The 25,534-nt window shown below is 37.4% G+C and overlaps 1 protein-coding gene across 3 annotated transcripts; it reads left to right on the forward strand.

Annotated features, from left to right (window-relative positions):
* Positions 1–4,288: 4,288 nt before the first annotated feature.
* Positions 4,289–20,207, forward strand: LOC132645334 (protein FAR1-RELATED SEQUENCE 3-like). 3 transcript variants are annotated; one of them, XM_060362269.1, is made up of 6 exons: positions 4,289–4,532; positions 8,792–11,130; positions 11,281–11,364; positions 11,528–11,677; positions 12,593–12,703; positions 19,834–20,207. In XM_060362269.1, the coding sequence occupies exons 2-5, from the start codon at positions 8,905–8,907 to the stop codon at positions 12,701–12,703; spliced, it is 2,571 nt and encodes an 856-aa protein (XP_060218252.1). In that variant the 5' UTR covers positions 4,289–4,532; positions 8,792–8,904; the 3' UTR covers positions 19,834–20,207. The 3 variants fall into 3 exon arrangements, with proteins under 3 accessions (XP_060218252.1, XP_060218250.1, XP_060218251.1); XM_060362267.1 differs by having other exon boundaries at positions 4,290–4,532; positions 12,593–12,707; XM_060362268.1 differs by having other exon boundaries at positions 4,290–4,532; positions 8,838–11,130; positions 12,593–12,707.
* Positions 20,208–25,534: the final 5,327 nt, after the last annotated feature.

Below are 25,534 nucleotides of genomic sequence, written 5' to 3' on the forward strand. Positions count from 1 at the left end.
TTTGCTGAGTTGTCTCATTAGTCTTCTTTTTCTGAGATGTCTTTGTCGTATTGCTTCCACTAAAAAGTCTTCTTTTTTTTTTCTTAAAATGTCATTGTCTTATTCCACTAAAGTCTTCTTTTTCCTTTTTGAAATGTGCTTCCACTAAAGTCTTCGTTCTCTGTAACATCTTCTTTTTAATTTTGTCTTCTTGCTATTATTATTGTTTCAACTAATGTCTTCAGCCGTCTCTTTTGACTTGGTTCTATCATTATTTTTCTCCATTAATTGATCTAGGTGTCCAAATTGTGTAGAGCAACCGAATCAAAACTCATGCCTGAGTCTACATCATTTTTGGTATCAGAGCAAGCGATAGGGGGGGGGGGGGGGGGGTTATATATGTATGTATGTATACATAATCAATATCCATAATATGTGGCACAACTATGACTTTGAGGTCAAGGTCATAATATGGAGCAACAAGAAATATCTGATATGATGGTATCTCTCTCCTTCATTCCTTTTGTTTTCCTTCTTCCTTCAATTGCATCATCTTCTTTTCTTTTTTTTTATGCAAGAGAAGCTTCAAAACTATAATTGAGGATATAGTGAAGATCATATTCCTTTTGTTCTCTTTTATTTCAATTACTTATGTTAATCTTTGCTCATTGTTAAAGAGAATTGCTCTATCAATTCAATTCTTCTGCATGAAACTGATTTCATGCTAAGGTCTTAACAGTTAACAGTTTGTTATGTAGTTTCTACATATACACTTACATATATAATTATAAAATATTATTTCAAGGAGAAAAAAAAAGAAGAATCAATGAGTCAAATCCAGAAGTAACCTAAAAATTAGATGGTTTGGGCCCTATACTCCAAACCACATTAGTCATTTGTGGATGGAAAGCAGTATTACAAGATCAAAACACCATACAATTTTTAACATAGCAATATCTTCAAGTTCCAAAAAAAGGCAGAATATATATATGTATGTATGTATATATGTATGTATGTATCCATGCTCATGCTCATGTTCATGTCCAGTTTCAATTCTTATCATGTTATCCCATGTCCCATGTTATTTCATTCAGTTGCTTTACATACCAGTACATTCATTGTGTTGACATCCCCTTTCTACTGCCCGGGGGCCTGCATTTCACGATGCAGGTACTGATTTACATCTGCTCAATAGGACATCATTCCTATCTGCTTATTGGTGAGCCCCATCTCATTCAGGGTTTAGTCAACTTTTTGTTTTATGATTAGTTATGCATCTGAGGTATGTTGGGGGCCTTGTCCCAATAAGTATGTTTTCCAGTCAGACTCGTGATAGAGGTTTCATATACTAGACAAGTCAGTTATGTTATGTCAGACATTCGGAGTCGTATAGCCATTTTGGCTCATTCATGTTATTTCCGCACTAATGTTTAAACAAGTATTTTTATTAAGTATTATGACTTATTACGTTTTATAAAGGCTCATCATGCATTCACGTTATATTCCGCGCATGTTATGCCTCATGATGATTCAGCAAGCCATGTGGTTCACTTGGTCACATGCAGTAAGGCACCGAGTGCCGTGTTTCGCCCAGGCCATGGTTCGGGGTGTGACAGTCCTGTCCCGTTCTTATTATGTTATTTATTATGTTATGTACTCCAGTAAAAGCTCGTAGACAGATATGCACAGTTATATGTTCTATGACTTTCCCGGTCCATATTTTGTTATATCATTTTGACCGCCTTGTCGGCTTGTATATATATACACACATACATATATAGCTCTTTCGGGCTTGTGTCCCTACAGATTATGAGATTTATTAGCTATCACAATAGCCCACTCAGGTATAGATATGAGATGTATGTATGCTTTGTGGTGCTCGGTAGGTTAGCTCCGGGTACCCGTCATGGCCCTCCGACTGAATCGTGACAGGTTCATGCGGACAAAAGAGTGGCTCTAACTTGTTGGCCAAGTGCTCGTAGAACCAACAATAGGTCTACCTTGCATTAGGAACAACTGGTTATGCTTAAACAATTTTCTAAGGAACTTAATTCAATACCACTTGTTTTCATTCTTAGTTGCATAATGCCCGCTATCATTTGGTGGGATAATTTGTTGTTACTTACAACCTTATGGACCCAGGCAATGAACTATCAGCTAATGTATTATGGGGCAAGGTGTGGTACTTCTATACTTGATGTTCCAAATGCATGAGTTCATGAAAATGCACAGCAAAGGAGGTAAGAGGTCAGTTCAGAAAATATTTTGGCAGGTACTGTTTGTAGTCCTTGAGTTTGTTAACAGGGTGGTAGTTACACGAGATCAACATTCTGAAACATCGAATATTGGCAATATAGTGGTAGTGGGATGTTCATAAGGCGAGCTTGGGAAATGTCATCTCGTGAAACAGCACATGGACATTTAAATTGCACAAACTGTCACATTGAAATAGCACCTAGCATGACTGGTCAGAACATTTATAAGCGGGGCCTTTTTGATACAACAAGCCACATTGAGCAGACTGATCTGAACATTTATATGCAGGGCAATTTTGATACAAGAAGCAGCATTGAGTAGACAACAATTACTAAGACAATTTTTTATTTTTGATCTTGGTGGGTGTAGACATTTCACAGGAAGCAACCACTAAAGGAATGAGTGAATTAGACTAACAGATAACAAACTACTGTGCAATCCCTCTTTCAAGTAAACTAGTAGTGGACCAACTTGTTGAGATCTTCAAATAAAGTGCTGGCTATTTCATTGCTAAAAAACCTTGAGGACAAGGTTGATTTCAAGGGGGGAAGGAATGTTATGATCTGAATTGATTAAGAGGCACGTGGTTAATTAAAAGTCACGTGAGCGGAAGTGACATGTCATCACCCTCTCATCGCTATAAATAGAGGGAAAATGTGAATGGAAGGCATTAAAGAATCATTTGGAAATTCTTTTTTTCTCTCAATCTACCTCCTCCTCCTCTTCCTCTTTCTTCTTCTTCTTCTTCTTCTTCTTCTTCTTCTTCTTCTTCTTCTATCATTACAAGCCCATTGAAGCTTATGGTTATGGAGTCATTCTTTGTTAATTCACTTGTAACCTTTCCGCTGAATCAATAAAGAGTTCTATTTCGAGTCAAATTCTTTTTTCTTTAGAGTATTTTCATTTCATTTTTACAAGTACATTACACTGTCACTATTGACTTTCATGGATCAACGAGAGCTTTTCTTTTAGATATGGCCAATTAGATTTTTCCCTTTTCTTTATTTTCCTTTAGAATTTTGTTATCAAATTGTTCGTTATCAATTATAAATTCGACGATCATTTTTTCTATTCGATGCTTGAACAACTAATTTAACCTTCCAAAACTTTCAGAGATATATACAACAATATGGATGGATGATTTGTCGAGGCAATCTATTTTGGAGTAGGTTTATGCAAATCAACTTCAACCATCCCACGCATTGAGGAAAAAGTCCTTATGAAACTGTGCAAAAAGGACGTAGAGGTTGAAGAATTAGCAAGAAAATGTGGAGCTTGAATTGTTGTTGTTTTAGAAAAAGGCTTCATGGATCTTTTGCACCAAATTACTATTGAGTATTATTTGGAGATTTCAAAATTATATATACATTTTTTATATTACCACTCAAAATTAAACAGCTACACCAAATGTTTTGGACATGAAACTACTATATTAGTTGTTGGGCAAAAGAAAATTAAAATTGTATAAATCTATGTATGTATGTGTGTATAGCCTCTTTCTTTTTATACAATTTACATTAATCTATCTATATGTATGTATGTAATTATGTATGCAGCTATAAATATCAATAAAACGTTTGTACTGAATAGCATAGGATACACATGCAACCTATTAAAAAAATATCAATCGAGAAAAAGTATATAGAGACTAATGATTTAAAAAGTATCGATTGAGAAAAAGGAAATGACAAGAATGAATAGTGCGAATTTTTGGTGATCTTCAAGTAGTTTTATGCATAGGTAACTTGTGTACCTGCAACATTGGCTTCATCTTACTGGGTTAGACTAAGTTCAAATCATCTATAATCGGAGTTGGCTGTAAAAAGTACAACCCCCTCAAGCCAATGTGTAACTTTTTGCTGGAAAATGAATAAGAATGCTCAAATTTGGTATTTAAAAAAAAAAAACATTAGGTAAATGGATATTGAGATTATTAAATAGAACTAAGGGCAAAATGGTAAAATAACCTAACTATATACTCCACTAAATCAAATTAATTGTTACATAACCATGAACTTAATAGATTATACAATACAATAAATACTACTAAAATAATCATAACACAAAAACATAGAGTAATATACAATATACAATTGGAAAGTGAAAACTAGCCAACAAAGAAAAAAAGAAGAGACGAGAAAAAAAGTTTCTTGGTTTGATTTCAGCTATAGCCCAGACCCACCGGACCACAGTCCCGTTAAATAATAAACCCAGCACGCCCGCGCGCGGGAGCGCAGAGTCAAGAATTTTGGACGCACTATCAGTCTATCAAGAAGCTCTTTGGAACTCAATTTCAGGTTTATATGATTTAACCCTCAATTAGCTACCTATATATATACTAATTGCATTCACTTCTAACCTTTTACCCTAATTGCATAGTTTTTAAATCCTCCCCCCCCCCCCCCCCCCATCTGTTTATTACTGGTTTTGCTACCAATTTTTGTTCTTGAGCAACAAACTATGATGCACTGGGTGCTTATTATTATTATTTTGATAATTGTGGTGTCCGGGCCAGCTTGTGCCCAACCCAAGTAACAGCCATCTTTGTCCACCAAAACTTAGCCCACGCTGGGATTTGAACTTGAGACCTCATGGTTTTAAACATATTCATTAACCATTATGCATTTTTCTGAATGTTTCTGCCTTTTTTTGGAACTTGAAGATATTGCTATGTTAAAAATTGTATGGTGTTTTGATCTTGTAATACTACTTTCCATCCACAAATGACTAATGTGGTTTGGAGTATGGGGCCCAAACCATCTAATTTTTAGGTTACTTCTGGATTTGACTCTTTGATTCTTCTTCTTTTTTCTCTCCTTGAAATAATATTTTATAATTATATATGTAAGTGTACATGTAGAAACTACGTAAGAAACTGTAAACTGTTATGACGTTAGAATTGAATTGATGGAGCAATTCTCTTTAACAATGAGCAAAGATTAACATAAGTAATTGAAATAAAAGAGAACAAAAGGAATATGATCTTCACTATATCCTCAATTATAGTTTCGAAGCTCCTCTTGCATAAGAAAGAGAAAATAAGGTGATGCAATTGAAGGAAGAAGGACAACAGATGGAAGGAAGGAAGGAAGGAAGGAGAGAAGAGAGAAAGAAGGTGGAGAGAGATATCATCATATCAGATATTTCTTGTTGCTCCATATTATGACCTTGACCTCAAAGTCATAGCTATGCCACATATTATGGATATTGATTGTGTATATAACCAATCTTCGTGGTAGCATCTGCAAAAGCCAAGACAAATAGTGATGTTCATTTTTTATTTTTTTATCAAGAAAGGAGGGATGCAACACGAGGACTTCCCAGGGGTTCACCCATCCTAGTACTACTCTCACCCAAGCACGCTTAAGACAAATAGTGATGTTCATATGTCAGAATAACTTGTATTTTTCTTAGTAGTTGACTTTTAGCAGAGACCTTATGGACTGAAATCCTCTTGTTTTTGTATGCCTTTCAAATGCACTTTCTTACCCTTATCTTCCACCTGCATCTTTCAGTGTAAATTCAAAGGTCCTTCGGTTATGAACCTTTTTCTTGTCCACCCCTAGCACCATACAACACCCTCATCCTTGATAATTCTCACATGATTTTCAAACTCCTGACTTTGGATCCTCCTTTTAAATCTGTCACCTGCAATGGTGTCTCATGTAGGAGTTACCAGCAGATACAGTTCCATCAACTATGGTTACTCTTATGGTATAACGTCTTAAATAACCCACCCGAAGTTGATGATTTTCTTTCTCTGTTACAAAGATTGGAACAATGTATTCTGGTGGCTGAATCTCGGGACAAAATCCTCTGGGGCAATTCTAAGGAAAAGATTTTCACTGTGAAGGAATGTTACAATTGGAGCTCCCAAAATAGCCTTTTAGAGGTTTGGCCTTGGAAGCTTGTATGGAGAACCAGACAGCCTCTCAGAGTTACTTGCTTCATTTGGACTGCACTGAAGGAAGCATGCCTAACACAAGACAATCTTAGGAGGAGAGGTGTAATCGTCGTTAACATGTGTGCCATGTGCAAGCAGGCCAATGAAAGTGTCAACCATCTATTTTTGCACTGCCCTGCAGCAGCTAGACTCTGGTATTTCTTCTACTCTATGCTTGGTCTCCAATGGGCAATGCCTTTCAACATCAAAGATGCCTACGCTAGCTGGATACTCTGGAGAGTTGACAAATCCATTAAAAGAATTTGGAGAATGATTCCAGCAGTAATTTTTTGGAACCTATGGAAGGAGAGAAACAGTAGATGCTTTGAAGGAATCTCAACTCCTATTTGCTCCCTAAAGTCTAGGTGTTTAGCTACTCTTTATAGTTGGCATTTTTTTGCTCCTGTAAACAGTGTGGGTAACTTTCTAGATTTTGTTAGCTCCCTTTCTCTAGTTCGGTAGAGATGGACTATCTTTAGATTGCTTTTCTACAAGTTTTTGCTGAGTTTGCTTCATGTTTCTGTTTGAAGCAGCTTTTCACCTATCTGTAACCTTGCATCTTCTTGATGCTTTACTAATGAAATTTTATTACTTTACCAAAAAAAATAACCCACCCGACCTCCTTGGTTGATCGACAGTCAAAGAAGCTATGTGTATTCTCGCGTCCATATAGTCAGAGGTTTCTTCTTGACCAGTCTAATTGTGTTAGGTATTGCAGTACCGACCCAAAATTAAGGCTAGTGGCCCCAATCTTCATTTCTTTAATCCCATTGCTTCTTGCACAGAGTCTCTCTTTTCTTTTATTTCAGCATTCAGTTCATTAAGTTGTCTTGTCTTGCTTTGACGACATAGAAGATATCTGTCCTCACATTTGTAACAGGACCCATGATGTGAACCCTTCTAGATTTGCCCCCGATGTTTACTCTTTATATTGGCCCCATATTAGCTTGTTGAGCTGTTATTATCTTGGAGGTTAGATTAGTTTGTCCAAAATTCAGTGGAAAGCCTCCCTTTTTTTTTTTGGATGACATGGGAACCCGCTGCCGCTACCCTTTGGGTGCGCACGGGGTACACCCAGCTCCTGTGCACTAGCTCGCAAACCACACAGGAGAGATAACCCGCAAGTGGAAAGCCTCCCTTAGCTTAGCCTCAGAGCCTTGCTCTTGTTATAAACTGCCTCTATCAGTCTTTGCTGTTGTATAACCTACTTGACAGCTCGTTTGGAAGCTGCAGCATAATCTTATACTCGATTTCCTCTGAAGGGTTTTCAATAACATTAGATAAGAAGTTGTCTTCAGTTTAGTAGGAGTCCTAATCAAAGCTCAGGCCTTAAGCTCTTCAGGTTTTGCTGGAACTAACTCTCACTGGCTCACTTTTTAAATTTTTAATCAGAGAACCAGAACTGCATACCTAAACTTCCTACATACATACTTCCAGTGATAATGCTGGAATTTAGTTGACCTTCGTACATGCATTTAGTTGACCTTTATTTAACTGGAATAGAATCAGATTCAGCCGTACCAGTTAAGTGTTGTGTAACTATCTCCAATTTCTGCTGTGAATGATGGATTTCATACAACTGGAAATATCTCTCGCATTTTGTAGCCAAGTTTGGTCCCTCTTCGTTAAGTATGGAAATATCAGGTTGGAGCTTGGAAAAGTAAGCTCAAAGGAGTTCTGAAAGGATGTGTTGCCTCTAACAGTTTACTCTTTTGGGCCTTCACATTAACATATCCTCATCATGGTTTACCTAAATGATGACTCTCCAGGATTTTAAGTTGATCCCTCTTCTTTCTAACAGTTTATGAAACAATATCTTGGTTCCTCCTATATTTCTATACAACTCATAAGTCCTTCTATTATTCTCTGATACAAGCCTAGAGTTGAATCTCCACTCGTTTCGATCTTATTCCGTCAGCCACTTCCATTGTTAGTGAAGTTGCCAGGAAGGAAGCTCTGATATCACTTGTTACGACTTTAACTCGAAAAAAGTTTCATACTAAAGATTGGAATCGAAATATAAAATGAATCTTATTAATAATGAAAAACAAGCATTGCAAAGAGAAACTGAAATACACTAATATAGTGAAAAGTGTAAAATCCTCCGATTAGCTTCAAGGCTCATTCTGTACTAGAGAAAGAAAAAGAAGGTAAGAAGTCATAGTAAAGTGAGATGCGAAGAAAGGAAGGAAGGAGAAGAGTGAAAGATGATATAGTGAAAGAATCATTAAGAATATTGTGTGAATATTCTTAATGATTATGTTATTATAATAGAATTCCAAGAATTAGGAAACTTCCGATATTTCTCGTAACTCAAAACCCCTGTGTAAGAGTACACTTATATGTTGTTAACACACAGTTTCATTAAGAGCTTTTCTCTTTTTTCTTTTTCGTTTGGTACTATGGGAGATTCGTATCACGTTTCTGCTTTCTGGTGTCTGGGAATATACAATAGTATGAGTTTTTCTTGTCTTTATCCTAAACATTATTGATATAAACATTTCCATTTAAAGTTTTGAGGAAGGAGTATGTTCATGTGTCTAAAACTGGAGTGTTGTCTTGTTCTTTTATTTCTTAATATAAAATATTGAGTCACTGGTTACCTTGTTCCAGTTCATATGATGTTAAGGCCACCTATTGTTCGTTTCTATTTTATAAGAGATGGCAAGGCGATGTTTTGACCGAGAAGAAATAGATTGATTTGTCAATGTCAGTCCCCCAGCAAGATGAATATCGAAGTGATTGACATAGAAGGGCAGAAGAGACAAAAAAGTGGGGAAAGAGTTGCTGAACAAAATCAGAATTTCAAACACGGGTTGCCGGACAATTTTACTGAAAGAGATGCTATCATTGAGGTTGATGAGGAGGAAGAGAAGCCATATGTGGGGATGGAGTTTCAAACAGAAGAAGCAGCAAAGAATTTTTTTGACGCATATGCTAGGCGTGTTGGCTTTAGCATACATGTTGGTCAGTACAGCCGAGCTAAGCCTGATGGACCTATCATTAGTTGGGACTTTTCTTGTTCTAGAGAAGTTTCCAGAAGGAAGAATATAGAGAGTTGCAATGCTATGCTTCGCATAGAGAGGAAGAGTTCAGATAGTTGGGTTGTGACTAAATTCGTTGCGGATCACAATCATTCAATAGTGAATCCCAGCAAGGTGCATTACCTTCGACCTCGTAAACATTTGGCTGGTGCTTCCAAGACTGTTGGAGAGATACCGCGAGCTCCAACTGATGTTATGGTTCCGGTGGATGGAAATCATGTATTTGTCAGTTCTAATGAAGGTGTTAAGGATGCTTCTCCTATGGAGTCAAATCGTGTGACCAAGAACTTTAGTCCTGTCATACCAATAATGTTTATTCAGCCTTGCAGCCGAAAGAGAACTCTTGGTAGAGATGCCCATAATCTTCTTGACTATTTCAAGAAAATGCAAGCGGAAAATCCTGGTTTCTACTATGCTATTCAACTTGATGATGAAAACCGCATGACGAATGCTTTTTGGGCTGATGCAAGATCAAGGGTAGCTTATAGTCACTTTGGCGATGCTGTTATTTTTGATACAATGTATAGACCAAATCAATTCCAGGTTCCTTTTGCTCCATTCACAGGAGTAAATCATCACGGGCAAATGGTTTTGTTTGGCTGTGGGTTACTCTTAGATGAGTCTGAGTCTTCCTTTACTTGGCTTTTCCGGACCTGGCTATCTTCAATGAACAATCGCCCTCCAGTTTCTATTACAACCGACCAGGATAGAGCTATAAAGGCAGCAGTCAACCTAGTATTACCCGGTACTCGTCATTGCATTTGTAAGTGGCATATCTTACGAGAAGGGCAGGAAAGATTGGCTCACGTATATATGGCTCATCCTTCCTTTTATGGGGAGCTGTATAGCTGCATTAACTATTCTGAGACAATTGAGGATTTCGAATCATCTTGGGCCTCTGTACTCGATAAATATGATCTCGGGAAAAATGAGTGGCTTCAAGCTGTATATAATGCTCGCAACCAGTGGGCTCCAGTATATTTTCGAGATACTTTCTTTGCTGCACTTCCCTCCAACCAGGGTGTAACCTTCTTTTTTGATGGATATGTGAATCAGCAGACAACTCTACCAATGTTCTTTAAGCAGTATGAAAGAGCGTTAGAAAGTTCACTTGAAAGGGAAATTGCATCTGATTTTGATACAAATTGCACCACTCCAATGCTAAAGACCCCATCTCCAATGGAACAGCAAGCATCTAATCTCTTCACCAGAAAAGTTTTTGCAAAGTTTCAAGAGGAACTAGTTGAAACTTTCGCCCACACTGCCAATAAGATTGATGGTGACGAGACTCTAAGCAAATTTAGGGTTGCAAAATATGAACAGGATGACAAGGCATACATTGTAATGTTGAATCTTGCCGAGATGAAAGCAAGTTGCAGCTGTCAGATGTTTGAGTATTCGGGCATCTTATGTAGGCACATTTTAACCGTCTTCACAGTGACTAATGTTCTCACAGTTCCATCCCATTATATACTTAAGAGGTGGACAAGGAATGCAAAAGTTGGACAAGGATTGGATGAAGTCATTGTTAAGCAAGGAGTTAATTCGCTTACTTCACGTTTCAACCACTTATGTCTGGAAGCTTTAAGATATGCAGAGGAAGGGGCAGTTTCTGCAGAGACCTATGATGCAGCGGTTAGTGCTCTGAGAGACGGGTTAAGGAAGATTTCTATTGTTGCGAAAAATGTTGCCAGACCTCTTATGTCACAGGGAAGTGAAAATACTCAGGATGAGAGCATAAAAAGAACTCCAGCTACTTCTGATGCTGCACCATCTTTATGGCCTTGGCAAGATACAATGCCTCATCATTTTAACCTTAATGTTGGCGGTTTAACTACTGGTGACTTAAATCAGCCCACTATGACACCTGTGGCTATAAATCATGATGGCGGCCTTGCTGATAATGTGGTATGAAAACAAAAACTTGCCTCTTTTGTAATTTGTATATTTACATTTTTCCATTTTTGATCTGTATTTGAATATATAGTACAATACATGAATCTACCAAGGAGATGAATTATTGCCTTTTCTCTCCTTCACGTATTTTGTTTCATGTAGGTTGTTTATACTTGTTTTAAGTCTATGACATGGGTGATTGAAAACAAGAGTCCAGCAAGTAAAGTGGCTGTCATCAATTTGAAGGTGTGTATAATTGTTTTAGAAAAGATTTCTCCTCTGGGTCATACTCTGGCTGTATACGGATAAACAGTTGAATCGATTTTTATTCCTCCATTGAGAAATAAATTTGATGAGATAATGATTTCCTTTGTGAAATTTTATTGCACATATTCTACATGATTTTCAGTTGCAAGATTATGGCAAGAACCCACCAGGGGAAACAGAAGTTCAGTTTAGAGTTACAAGATCCACTCTAGAGCCAATGCTGAAATCCATGGCTTACATAAGTCAACAGCTTTCCCTGCCGGCAAATAGAGTGGCTGTTATTAATTTAAAGGTTTGCATCATGAACTTCGAGATTATTTCCTATTTCAGAATCGCTTTAAAAGAGTGGGGAGCAGTTGAACTCTTTCTTTCTGCTTCACATGATCTTAGTTATATTACTTCAAGTTTGTCAGAGTTGGAGCAAAGTAACTTGATTCAACATGCACATTCTGATTAGTTACTTTGGGAGGCATTCCAAAGACACTCTTACTCTTACTCTTACTATTAACATTAGTATATCAAATGAGCTTTATTAAGCTTTTTGATTAAAAAAAAAAAAAAAAAAAGGAAGAGAAGATTAAGCTTTAATGTGCTTTTCTGTTCCTGTAAATTTAATCACTTGGGCAAACTTGTGTAACAGTTAAATTTACTGCAATTGCTTCCGGATGCTTTGCTGTTCTAGGTTTTTTTCCCTAGTCGGTGGACGATGCCATTTCTCTATCAAGTGAAAGAGAGGTTCTTTCTTTTGATGTTTTGACAATTCTATCACCTGGCACCTGCCTATTCAACATACAAGTGAATATACCGAAATTATCACGTGCAAGAAATAATGGCCTCTGTCCCTTCCCTGTTCTTCTCTTTGATCTTCTGGGTAGAGTTTTTGTGGTGTATAATCATCTCATAATATTCAGGTGAAAAGCACCAATAGCTTGGCCATGTATGCTGATGAAACACTCTGCTGAGCTCGGCTATTTAGTAGTCCCTGATATGACTCTCCAAAGTGACATTCATGACAACTGAAAAACTAAATGTGAAGAGATAATTAGATCCTTGTGAAGTAAAAGTTAGAAAAACTGATCATCTTGATTGTCTACCAGCCTTGAACCTCATTTCTCCTTGTAGATTGAGAGGATAAATGTCAGTTGATTGCAGTGATGTACTGTCCTTTAAGATGCGAACTGATAGTTTTTATCCTTTTCCTTCACAGCTTCAAGATACTAAGACAGCTACCGGAGAGACTGAAGTGAAGTTTCAAGTTTCAAGGGATACTCTAGGATCAATGTTGAGATCGATGGCTTACATTCGTGAACAACTTTGAGTAGGTGAAATACTACTTCTCTTGTTATTCTTGTCATAAGAAGTGTCAATTGATTTATTTAAGATATGAAAGAGCAATCGAATAAATTGCAACTGTCACCTGGATAGTGTTAATATTTTCTGCTTTTGTATATCTTGCATACATCAACCTTTAATAATTCTAAAACCTCTGGGTTTTAAATTCCTAGGCTTGCTCAGTTTCTGAGTTTTTTCTAAAGAGGTAGTCTCTGCAGTAGAGTTGGAAAAAGTATGTAGGATCCATGTGAGTCAAACAAGAAAAAGAAATGCACCTTGGTTCTGAGTCACTGATGAATCAGCAGCATTCTTTAGAGAGCTAAGCACGAGACCTTTATGAAGTTAATAATTATAATAATTTGATGGGAAGAACCTCGCATAAAAGCTGTATACAAGAAGAGCAGAGAAATTTGTACGGAAATGTGATTCTTTGCAAAGAGCATTCAATCCTCAATACAGGAATATTGTACGTGCTCCAAAAGTGTCAAGAAAACAAAAGAGTTCACACTACCTTATCCAAAAATGAAAGAGTTTTTTCTCTGTGGTTCAAATAATTGCCAAAGGAACTATTTCCTTTCTTTTCTCCATATATGAACATCCATTTAGCATATCTCTAATCCATTGGATCTGCACATATTCACACTACACACCATAATCATAATTCATATGCAATGGGTGAGTGAAGCAACAAATAATTGACCTCCTCTCCCGCCTTTTTACACGTAAAACCCAACTAATGTGGAATGTCCTTCTCAAACTCTCAGCAATTTTAACTCATAGATGTTCTAGAAAAGTTTTAGGTGATGCTCGTGCTACAACTGGGAGGTCATAAGGGAAGGCAAGGGGTTGATTTTCTTTTTCTTTATGTTAATAACAGTGGTGTACATTCGTAAAGGCCAGCTTACATAAACCTCGACTATTCCACCGGATACCTGCATTCTCCTACAAATACAGGGACTAAGTAACTCTGTCCACTTGATACTTATACTGGTTTTCCCTGGACTTTATTCCAGTATCATACTGTTAGAATACCTTAGGTCTACCTCACTCCCTTTTAACGCATTATCAGGTAAACGTTTTCATTAATCAAACCTCAAAGTGTGTTACTTGCACCTTCTGTTAAATATGGTCAGTTCTAATCTTGTGTGACCGCACATCCATCTTAAAATGCATATTTTGTTAGCAATATCTGTCTCACTAGCTTCGTCAATTAGCACCATATCATCAACAAATAACATACACCATGGACATCATCTTGTATTGTGTAAGTTAGGCCATAACTAGGGTCAATAAATACGGGTTCATGCTATCATTGGTGTAAAACCACGGTTGTGGGGAAGTCTATATCTCCTCACACTAGTGACGACTCATTCTTCCATATTCTTTATGACATTTAGGGTTTGTTTGGTAGGATGTATTAGTACATGTATTAGCTTTGGTATTACTAATCCGTTGTTTGGTATACTTTTTAACCTATGTATAACTAATACAAGTACTCCCTCCGTCCCAATTTATGTGATATAGTTCGACTGGTCACGGAGTTTAAGAAAGAAAGGAAGACTTTTGACACTTTTTGCCTTGCACCCTCTGCCTCCGCCCCTGGATAGGATGAATGAATTATTTGTTCACTTTCTTCTGCTTGAAACAACAAAAGAAATTATAAGAAGATATAGTGGGATACAGAGGTTATCCGAACCCTATAACTATAACCCCAATTTCGATTTGTCTTAAGCTTATTTGATGATGACTGCCTCCAAATTTCATCCTGTGCTTATCATAAATTATGTGGAACTAGAAAACCAAAACACACACACACACACACACACAAAAAAAAATGATTCCTACTCCAACTTTCCAAGAGGCATTCTTCTTCTTTTACCTCATCAAAATTTTACCTCTTTTTGAATAAGCAACTTGAAGAGAACAATGCCAGCCTATTCCCACATGTATTTAACAGCTCTTGAGTACTACTCTTTACAAAAGACACGAACTTTTTGAAGGTACTAAACTTTATTAGACTACAGAAACCTGAAAAATTGCCCAACAACAACAACAAGCCCAGTATAATCCCACCATGTGGGGTCTGGGGAGGGTAGAGTGTACGCAGACCTAACCCCCACCTTGAAAGGTAGGGCGGCTGTTTCCGAAAGACCCTCGGCTCAAGAGAGGAAAACAAGACAAAAGGTCAGATAGGACCAAGCATATCGAAAACAATATGAAAACAAGGAATAACAAAAGCGAGAAAGTCATGGTAGAACAGTTCGGAAAGAAAGGAGCATTAACTACTATAGATAAATAAGATAACCAAAGTACAACGGCCCAACAAATATAAGCAGCAATCAAATGCAGAAATCAAATGGCAATAAATAAATGAGCAAAACTACAACTACTATGGTGAAAGGATAAGCCACCTAGCCTTTTATCCTAATCTGAGTCCTCCACAACCTCCTATCTAAGGTCATGTCCTCGGTGAGCTGAAACTGTGTCATATCCTATCTAATCACCTCTCCCCAATACTTCTTCGGCCTCCCTTTGCCTCTCTTGAAACCGTCCATAGCCAACCTCTCACACCTCCGCACTGGAGCATCTGTGTCTCTCCTCTTCGCATGCCCAAACCATCTCAGCCTCGCTTCCCGCATCTTGTCCTCCACCGATGCCACTCCCACCTTGTCTCGGATATCTTCATTCCTAATTCTATCCCTCCTAGTGTGCCCACACATCAACCGCAGCATTCGCATTTCCGCGACTTTCATTTTCTGAACGTGAAATTTCTTGACTGGCCAACACTCCGCCCCGTACAATAAAGTCGGTCTAACCACCACTTTGTAGAACTTGCCTTTAAGTTTTGGTGGCACTTTCTTATCACACAGCACTCCGGAGGCGAGCCTCCATTTCATCCACCCTGCACCAATACGATGTGAAACATCATCGTCGATATCCCCATCTCCCTGTATAATAGACCCAAGATACTTGAAACTTCCTTTCTTTTGAATGGCCTGGGTACCGAGCCTCATTTCCTCGTCAGCCTCATGCGGTAGGCCACTGAACCTGCACTCCAAGTACTCTGTCTTGGTCCTACTCAATTTAAATCCTTTAGACTCCAACGTCTGTCTCCAGCCCTCCAGCTTATCGTTAACTCCGTTGCGAGTCTCGTCAATCAGGACTATGTCATCCGCAAACAACATACACCAAGGCACCTCACCTTGTATTTGTCGCGTCAATTCATCCATCACCAGGGCGAATAGAAACGGACTAAGAGCTGATCCCTGATGCAACCCCATCATAACAGGGAAGTGCTCTGAGTCTCCTCCTACCGTCCTTACCCTGGTCTTAGCTTCATCATACATGTCCTTTATTGCTCTAATGTACACCACAGGTACACCTTTAGCCTCCAAGCATCTCCATAGGACCTCTCTTGGCACTTTGTCGTAGGCCTTTTCTAGGTCAATGAATACCATGTGCAAGTCTCTCTTCCGCTCCCTATACTGCTCCACCAATCGCCTTACAATATGAATGGCTTCTGTAGTCGAGCGCCCCGGCATGAATCCAAACTGGTTCTCTGAAATAGACACACCTCTCCTCACCCTCATTTCCACCACCCTTTCCCACACTTTCATAGTGTGACTTAGCAGCTTGATACCTCTATAGTTGTTGCAGCTTTGAATGTCTCTCTTGTTCTTGTACACGGGAATCATTGTACTCCACCTCCATTCTTCCGGCATCTTCGCTGTCTTGAAAATGACATTAAACAACCCAGTCAGCCACTCCAAGCCTACCCTGCCTGCATTCTTCCAAAATTCCCCAGGAATCTCGTCAGGTCCGGTCGCTCTTCCCCTGCGCATCCTACGAACAGCTCCCTTAACCTCCTCAACCTTTATACTCCTACAATATCCAAAGTCGCGACGCCTATCCGAGTGCTCCAAGTCTCCCAACACAATGTCTCTGTCCCCTCCTTCGTTCAAGAGTTCATGAAAGTATGACTGTCATCTCTGTCTAATGCGAGATTCCTGTACCAACACTTGGCCATCCTCATCCTTGATGCACTTCACTTGATCCAAGTCGCGTGCCTTCCTCTCTCTCGCCTTGGCGAGCTTAAATAGCTTCTTATCCCCACCTTTGTCCTCTAGTTCTGCATAAAGGCGTTCAAAGGCTGCCGTTTTAGCCGCCGAAACTGCCAACTTCGCCTCCTTTCTCGCCATCTTATACTTTTCCCTGTTCGTCCGCTTCTCTTCATCATCCTTGCTATCTACCAACTTCACATATGCCTGCTTCTTTGCTTCTACCTTCCCTTGGACTTCTCCATTCCACCACCAATCCCCTCGGTGCCCACCACGGCGGCCTCGTGAGACCCCCAATACCTCTCTAGCTGCTTCCCTAATGCAACTGGCCCTCCTATCCCACATACTGCTCACATCCCCCCTACTATCCCACGCTCCCATAGCCATCAACTTCTCCCCATCTCTAGGGCACTAGACAGAGTCAAACTTCCCCACCTAATCCTCGGTCGGTCATCCACGACCCTCTTCTTCTTCTTCCTTCTTATCTCCAAATCCATCACCAATAGCTTATGTTGGGTCGTAAGACTCTCACTCGGTATGACCTTGCAGTCCTTGCAAAGGCCTTTATCATCTTTTCTAAGAAGCAAAAAGTCTATTTGCGTCGCAGCCACCGAGCTACGGAAGGTTACCAAGTGCTCCTCCTTCTTCGGAAAACTCAAGTTGGCTACCACCAATCCAAAAGCTTTTGCGAAATCTAGGAGTGAGACTCCTCCACCATTCCTGTCCCCGAAGCCAAATCCTCCATGCATCTCGTCATAACCCCTCGAAACAGACCCAATGTGCCCATTGAAATCTCCTCCTATGAATAACTTCTCAGTAGGCAGTATACTTACCACCACTTCGTCCAAGTCCTCCCAAAAACGCCTTTTTACCTCCTCGTCCAAACCCACTTGTGGCGCGTAGGCACTAATAATGTTCAAGGTGAACCTTCCAACGACTAACTTAATCGCCATCATCCTGTCATTGATCCTCTTAACCTCTACCACCTGATCTCTAAGCTCACTATCTACTAAGATCCCTACCCCATTCCTATACCTCGACTTGCCCGAGAACCAAAGCTTGTACCCGTCCACCTCTTTAGCTTTAGGTCCTACCCATTTAGTCTCTTGGACGCGAGCTATATTAATCCTCCTCTTCTTAAGAATCTTAACTAACTCTATGGATTTTCCCGATAAAGTCTCAATATTCCAAGACCCTACTCTCAACCTAGAAGCTCCCTCAACCCCCTTAGCCCCCCCAACCCTGGCCCCCGATCCCAACGAGAACATGACCCTAGTCTACCATCCCTCACCAAAGCCAGTAAAGCAAATATACGCTAGTGAAAGGTTAATCTAAGACAAACGAAGGATCAATACTAAAGCACAAGTTAGCAATAGTCTATAAGCAGTGAAATAGGTATTTAATTAGGCGGAGCAGGCAAAATTTATAAGGCTAAAAGACTGGAAATGGGCTATTGGAGGGACTAACTCCAAGTAAATAAAACCTGTTCACCACCGAGAAATCTCTGTTTGCCACCGGAAATGCTGTTCTCTGCCGGGAAATACTGTTCACCGGAAGCGTATTACCAGTGGTGGTGGTGGTCGTCGTCGCCGGTGGCCGTTTGGGGTGGCTTGGTTGGGGGGTGGGTGGGGTGGGGGTTGGGGGGGAGCTGCAACTTACCGTTGGTGAGAGATGAGAGGAGAGAGAAGCTGAAAAATTGCCCCTTTTCTTAAAATCAAATTTCACAAACCAAACATTTAAACAAATGTAATCAAAGGAAAATCTAAGAGGAACTGAAAATAGATAATTGTATGGCTGTAAATCATTTCATTAAGGGTAAAGGGAAAGTTTTAAGTTAAATTATTTCTAAATATAGAAATGTATTCTTTTTGGGACAGATTAAAAAGGAAAGTGTATCACATAAATTGGGACAGAGGGATTATTAGTTATACACCCTATTTGGTATTATCCTATGTATAACTAATACAAGCAGACCATGGTATTAGCGATACCAAGATTATTAATACATGCTTAAGCATGGTTAAAGAGAGAATTGCTTTTGAAGTCCCTCAAAGCTAAAGAATGTGGAGGGTATTTTTGTAAACAAATTTTTTTTTTTTTAGAAATTATGCAATGCATGTTATTTTTAATACACCACACCAAGCAGTCGATAAAAAACAATCTCAGCATAACTAATTTATGCATTACTAATACACGCTATTCAGTACTATTCTTATACACCTTACCAAACGACCCCTTATATTTTTATATGGATTTCTTTCTTCTCCAACACCCACCAAAGGACCTTTTTTTGATACTCTATCATATGCTTTCTTTAGTTCAATTAATACCATGTATAGATCTTTCTTCTTTTCGTGGTAATCTTCATCAATCTTCTTAGCAAGTTTATAGCCTCTATGGTAGATCTACGAGGCATGAATCCAAGGGGGTCCTCTATATTCTTGTAGTGTTCCTAAGTTTACAATCTATCACTCTTTTCCAGAGTTTCATCGTATGATTCATAAGATGCCTAGGTAGTTCGCACAACTTTGATATCTCCTTTGTTCTTATATATTGGGATCGTGCAATAATAATTTATTATGTTTACAAAGCAAGCAAACTCAACATGGTAACCCATTTTGAGTTTAAGGGGCCATATTAGAATGTTAAAGTAGTCTCAAGTGTTAGTTTGAAGTCAGTCCCTCATGGGTTAAATATAAGACGTGTATTGTATCTCACTCCTATAAATAGATATATCTTCTATTCTTTTATCACCAATTCTCAATTATCATCTTCACTTTTATTTCTTCACTCCACATATTCAATTTTGTGTTGTCCAACATGATTTGGCTATCCTTTGATAGAATCAGGTCTATGGTAAGTCAGAGAAGAAAACCATTTAAAAGACCAAATTGGAGATATTGGAACTTTGAAAATTGCTAGACTTCTTTTCCCTACATCTCTTTTGTTAGTTGCTCGCTCTCCAGAGTGCCGAATTGTTGGTTGTGTTGCTCATCATCATATAAGGTGTTATTGTTGATGTATGAAAATAATCAGTCTTTTGCCACATATTATGTAGGAACTTCTTGTAAATTGCTTCTGGAGGCAGAGAGAACACATATTCACAGCTGAGTTATCTCTACCAGCCACTCAGTTTGCTCTATTTTTGGTTTGCACTTATTAACTATTCTATGTAGTTGACACAAATTACCATGTAGTTGTATGCTGGAAAATTAGTTGTCCATGTCTGTAAGGAGGACCCAACAAAGAATGTAATCATCTTAGGTTAGTAGTAGTTGCTGTTTCATTGATAGATAACTAGGAGTATCATTTTTTTCTTTTTTAGGGTAGGTATGTGTGTGTAATCTATTATTTGTATACCTGTGTAAGCTGCCTTTGTTAATACTACTCCCACCATCCCACGTGTGAGGGGTACATCTCTTATTGTAATCATTTTTTTTCTTTTTTCCTGTTTTCGCTTTTTCATGTTTTCTTCCCTCTTCATTCTTTATTGTTTTGTCGAAGACAAAGAGGCTGAAATACGTAAATAAGCAGGTCAAGTCTGGTAGATAAAAGTCTGGTACCAATTTTGTGCAACTTATTGTTCTATGAATCATTATATTTAGGCAAAAGTCATATATAGCCCTTAAATTTTGCCACATTTTCTTCTGGGGTACCTAAACCGAGGATTGTACCTATTGGGTAACTAAACCAGTCCAAATTCAATCCCATTGGGTACCTTTTGCCTACGTGGCGCAGCAATTGAGTTCACTTTTTGTTGAGCGCGTGGATAGCCCTTTTTTCCTTAAATTTTTTTTTTGATTAAAATTTTACCTCTTTTAAATAAAATTTAATAGATAAATAAATAAAAAACTAACCCACCAAGCCCCCCCCCCCCTCCCTGCGCGTCTATCCCCTGACCCCACCCCTTCCCTTTCGCCCAAAATGTTCTGTACGTTCTCCTCCTCTTCTTCTTCTTCTTCCTTTTTTTTTTTTTCTTCTTCTTCATTATAACACTTCATTTCTTTTAATTATTTATATAAAATTAATTTGTGAATTGGATGTTATTTCTTACCATCATTTTCTTTGTCCTTTTTAGATCTGAAAAGTAGCATTACCATCTTATTCACCGGAAAAAATGGGGATTCACCATTAATATGACTCTCTTTTTTATCTCACCTTTCATTGGTTAACTTATATTTAGCAAGAACTTTAAAGGTTGGTGGGTCTTGTAAAGACATTGATAGGCCTAAATAAGAGAAGAAAAGGGGAATAAATTATTGGTGGGGTGGGGGGACGGTGGTTGGGGGTGGTGGTGTGGCGGCCAGTGGTGGTGCGGCGGCCAGTGGGGGGTTGTATAATTTATTTTTTAATTATTATGATGGAGCCCACTGCCACGTGTCACGTTTTCATTTGACAAAGTTGTCACGTCATGGAGAGTGTAATACACTCTTAATTTTGTTGATTATTGTGAAAAAGGTACCTAATGGGATCGAATTTGAACTGGTTTAGGTACCCAATAGGTACAACCCTCGGTTTAGGTACCCCAGAGGAAAATGTGGCAAAATTTAGGGGGCTATCTATGACTTTTGCCTTATATTTAATTTGGTATTGAGCTGCACTTACGATATGTAAGACAGTTGTCAATGGTTGAAGGGTTGAGTTGATTTGCCTTTTGTCTATTTTGAGCTGCACTTATAATATGTAATTTTAACCTTGTTATCTGAAAATGGATCTTGATTTATCTACTAATTTTAGACCTGTTTGAGTTGATCTGACCTTTAGTCTATTTTGAGCTGCACTTATAATATGTATTTCAACCTTATTATCTGAGGATGGATCTTGAATTACCTACATTGATGCTAATTTTAGACCTGTTTGATTTGATCTTGTCCGTATAAAATCATCAAATGAATGTCATGTATAATTGCTTGGTTTGGTACTTTGGTACAAAAACAGGTACGGATAAGTATTTACCCTGTTTGTGGTTTCATAAAGTGTAAGCTGGCATTTGGCTGGATTAACAATGAAGTATTAGTGTCACGGGAAGTGGCAACTATTTGTAATATCTCTAAGAATTATTTGCATTTATATCTCTTATTGTTGTATGGGCTAAGATAAAATTTTCACGTTTCAAAGTAGCATCGAAGTTCTATTTGTTTATTTAATTCGTAATTTAGTATGCTTCAATTTAATTTTCTCTACAAGATGTTCTTTGTCTTCTATAATTAAAATTTTGATAATCATAAATACATTACACTAATTATTTTAATCAAAATTGGTAATGAAACCAAAATTAGATTGGTTAAATGATTAGATAAGCCAAGAAATTTGCTGAAAACATGAACGCCCAAAACGCATTTTGCCCATTTTAAAATGCAAATGCGTGTTTTAATTGATGCACCGAATATCCATACCTTAAATTCTTAATACAACTAGATGGGATTAGCCCGTGCAAGCACGCGCTCAATGATATTCTCTTCATTTCAAAGTAAGTGATGTTTTTACCTTTTCATTTTGTTTCAAAATAAGAGGTGTTTTACATACATTTTGTTTCAAAATAAGTTGTATTTCACATAATCAAGAAGGCATTAATGATGTTCTTCCAATTTTACACTCATTTAAAACTAAAGAGCTACATCTTTTTCAAGGTATTTAAGGGTAAGTTAGTAAAAATATATCTTATTTTTTAGGAATGAGTAATTTTGTAAAGGATGTAACCATGCTAAAAGCACCACTTATTTTGAAATGGAGGGAATATCACACGAGCACACATGAAGATCTTTTTGTTGGTAGATCAAAGTACTCACTTTCTCTTATTGCGTTGGTTTTCTAACGGTTTTATTGGATATTCCATCTTTTTTTTTTTTTTAGAAATTTATGGATAACATGTGTTGCATCTTCTGATGTCAGCTTAATACAAAACTCCTTCCTTCCCCAAACAAAAATTGATCGACTAAAATGTAATAAATAGATGCATTTAGTTTTTAAAATGTTGTATTTGTATAGACTTCCCCCGTAATTATAAAGATATCATGTGTAAAATATAATAAATCAGTGAATTGGTATGAGAAAGTGGATACCATTATAGTGTGCAATAATTCTTTAAACTAAAAATAAATAGGAATCTATAGTATACTCAATTTTTGGAAGTTACCGTGGAAGATGAAAATTCTGGGACTCACATTTCTTGAAAGATGTACATGACTACAATTCTTTAAAGAGGATACGGACAAACAGATTAAAATGGTTTGTATTTTCGTCCAAATAGGAAAAAGTACACACATAATGCTATTGAATACAACAGGCCTAAAGCAGACAAACTATCAAATTCCAAAGATGTCCCTCAGAGTTGAATTTAATGTCGTAGAAGCACATAGGCATATCGACGATCCTACCTCCAAACCCACTCTTCTATATAGTAGAAATGAACTAAATTATTGTAAACCACAGGCACGAAGCTACATTTCGAAAATAACTTGATTCATTTGAATAACAAAAGAAATAGGGTTTGTTTTCAAATCAAACACTGTAATCGGAAATAAATCAAACACATTTCAATACTTGTCAAAAGAAAAAAGGAGAAAAAGAAGAAGCAACTATGAACGTCGAAATTCATTTTTTTGCTCGGATTGACTTCATTTGGGGTGGTCTTTAATTTTTGTCCTTCAAATTGGTGGTCTTTAAGTTTTGTCTTTCGCCTAATACCCTGAGGTTGTGGGTTCAAACCCCAGCTCAATAATAAAAAAAAAATCGCAAAGCAGATGTTTGGAATCGCAAAAGGCAGAGTTTTGAACTCTGCTTTGCGAATCCAAATTCTACCTTGCGAATTTTTTTAAAATTTTTTGACTGAGTGGGTGTTCAAACCTGAAATCAAGAAATTTTTAGCGAAGGGCAAAAGTTAAAGACCACCAATTTGAGGGACAAAAATTAAAGATCACGCCCAGCGAAGGACAATCCTGCAAATTGCCCGTCGAACTTTCCTACAAACTATAGCTAGGCCCAACGCAATTCTAGCCGGGCTCAATACTTTTTGGAACAAGTTTTTGCACAGATTATCCTTCAAACGCACTGGTCTTTAATTTTTGTCCCTACTGCTTATTTAATGAAAATATCTAGATCTGCTTCGCTCGACATAAATTCTGTAACATTTATCTTCGGAAACTAAACTTTTGCTTCGCTTGGCATAAATTCTGTACGAATTAAGTTATGCAGCATAAGTTGTATAGTATTTTCAGAATTTGTTGTAGTGCCCAGAAACTGGAGTTATGATTTTTGGGGCATATGCTCTTTATCATTTTTTAATGGGAAAATTATATAGGGTACCTACTTAAGACTGTTTATTACAAAATATATAGATAGTTTTCCCTATTTACAAAACATAACGATATATTACGAAACATGATGATTTTCATATATTTTCTGTTTTTTTGTTTTTCAGAAAATATATATATATTTTTATTTTTAAAAAAAAAATATTTTTTAAGCTTTTGAGCAAAAAAAAAAAAAAAAAATTAAAAAATTATTATTATTTTTTTGCTCAAGAGGCTTAAAAAATTACCTCGAGTTTTTGTATATGAAAAATGAATGAAATGTGTATGTGTGAGCGAAATTTTTAATATAATTTCATACACAAAATTGTGAGCGAAAACTAAGACTTGAATATTGTATGAAAGTTGTTACAATGTTATTGTAGTTGTATTAATTTTCCAGAAACCTAATATGAATTTTATATACAAAAAATGTGAATGAAATTCTAAGTCTTGAGCGAGATATACACATTTCATGTCATTCTCATACATAAAATTTTGAGCATAGTGTTTAAGCTTTGATCAAGATATACACATTTCATACGTTCTTCATACATAAAATTTGAACGAACTTTTTAAGCCATGAGCAAGATATACACATTTGATACACAAAAATTGGAGCGATTATTTTAAGTCTTAAATGTTATATCAAAGTTGTATACAATGTTGTTGTTGTTGTATTAATTTTACAGAAATCTAACATGAACTTTATACACGAAAATATGAGCGAAATTTTAAGACTTGAGCGAGATACAAATTTCATACTGTTTTCATACACACAATTTTGAGTGGATTTTTTAAGCCTTGAACAAGATATACACATTTCATACATTTGTCATACTGTTTTCATACACCAAATTTTGAGCGAACTTTTTAAGCCTTGAGCGAGATATACACATTTCATACAACCTTCATACATAAAATTTTGAGCGAAAAAAACATTTTAAAATATATATATATATATTTTTTTTTTTTTTGAAAAGCATGATTTGTATAGGGTTTTTAATGTTTTTTTTTTGTAAATATAAAACTGTCGTCACATTTCGTAAATATTTCTCCTTAAGATGTATATATACATAGTTGTCCCTTTTTTAATTGAATAACATGCCTGTTTCTGTTGAGCTTGATGTGTTTTTGATCTTTTTTTTGTTGAGTTTTGAAAGTTTTGTTGTGTCGGACATAACTTGTGAGATATTATGATACGAAAATATAAACTTATGTCGCGCGAAAAGTGCTGAAAGGTTAAAATAAAAAATCACAAGTTGAGGGGAAAAAATTGAAGACCACCCGAAGTAGGGACATTTGTGTGAATGACCCTTTTGGAATTATTGTTGTCCAGCCAGGCCCATCTCAGTCAAAGCTCCTTTCTAATGGGCCCGGACCCAATGGGCGATATTTTACCCCTTTTGGTCCATTATTATCGGCCGGATATATCGCCAACGGCTAGTTATTTCACTCTCTTCAAACGGC

This window comes from Lycium barbarum, chromosome 6 (genome assembly GCF_019175385.1).
Source record: "Lycium barbarum isolate Lr01 chromosome 6, ASM1917538v2, whole genome shotgun sequence".
Taxonomy (NCBI): Eukaryota; Viridiplantae; Streptophyta; class Magnoliopsida; order Solanales; family Solanaceae; genus Lycium; species Lycium barbarum.

Bases quoted from the DNA above. Each gene is read 5' to 3' on its own strand.
- LOC132645334 (XM_060362269.1), top strand. From the start codon at position 8,905: ATGAATATCGAAGTGATTGACATAGAAGGGCAGAAGAGACAAAAAAGT. The intron at 11,131-11,280 runs GTATGAAAACAA...TGTTTCATGTAG, and splicing joins GCGGCCTTGCTGATAATGTG to GTTGTTTATACTTGTTTTAA. The intron at 11,678-12,592 runs GTTTGCATCATG...TTTCCTTCACAG, and splicing joins TGGCTGTTATTAATTTAAAG to CTTCAAGATACTAAGACAGC.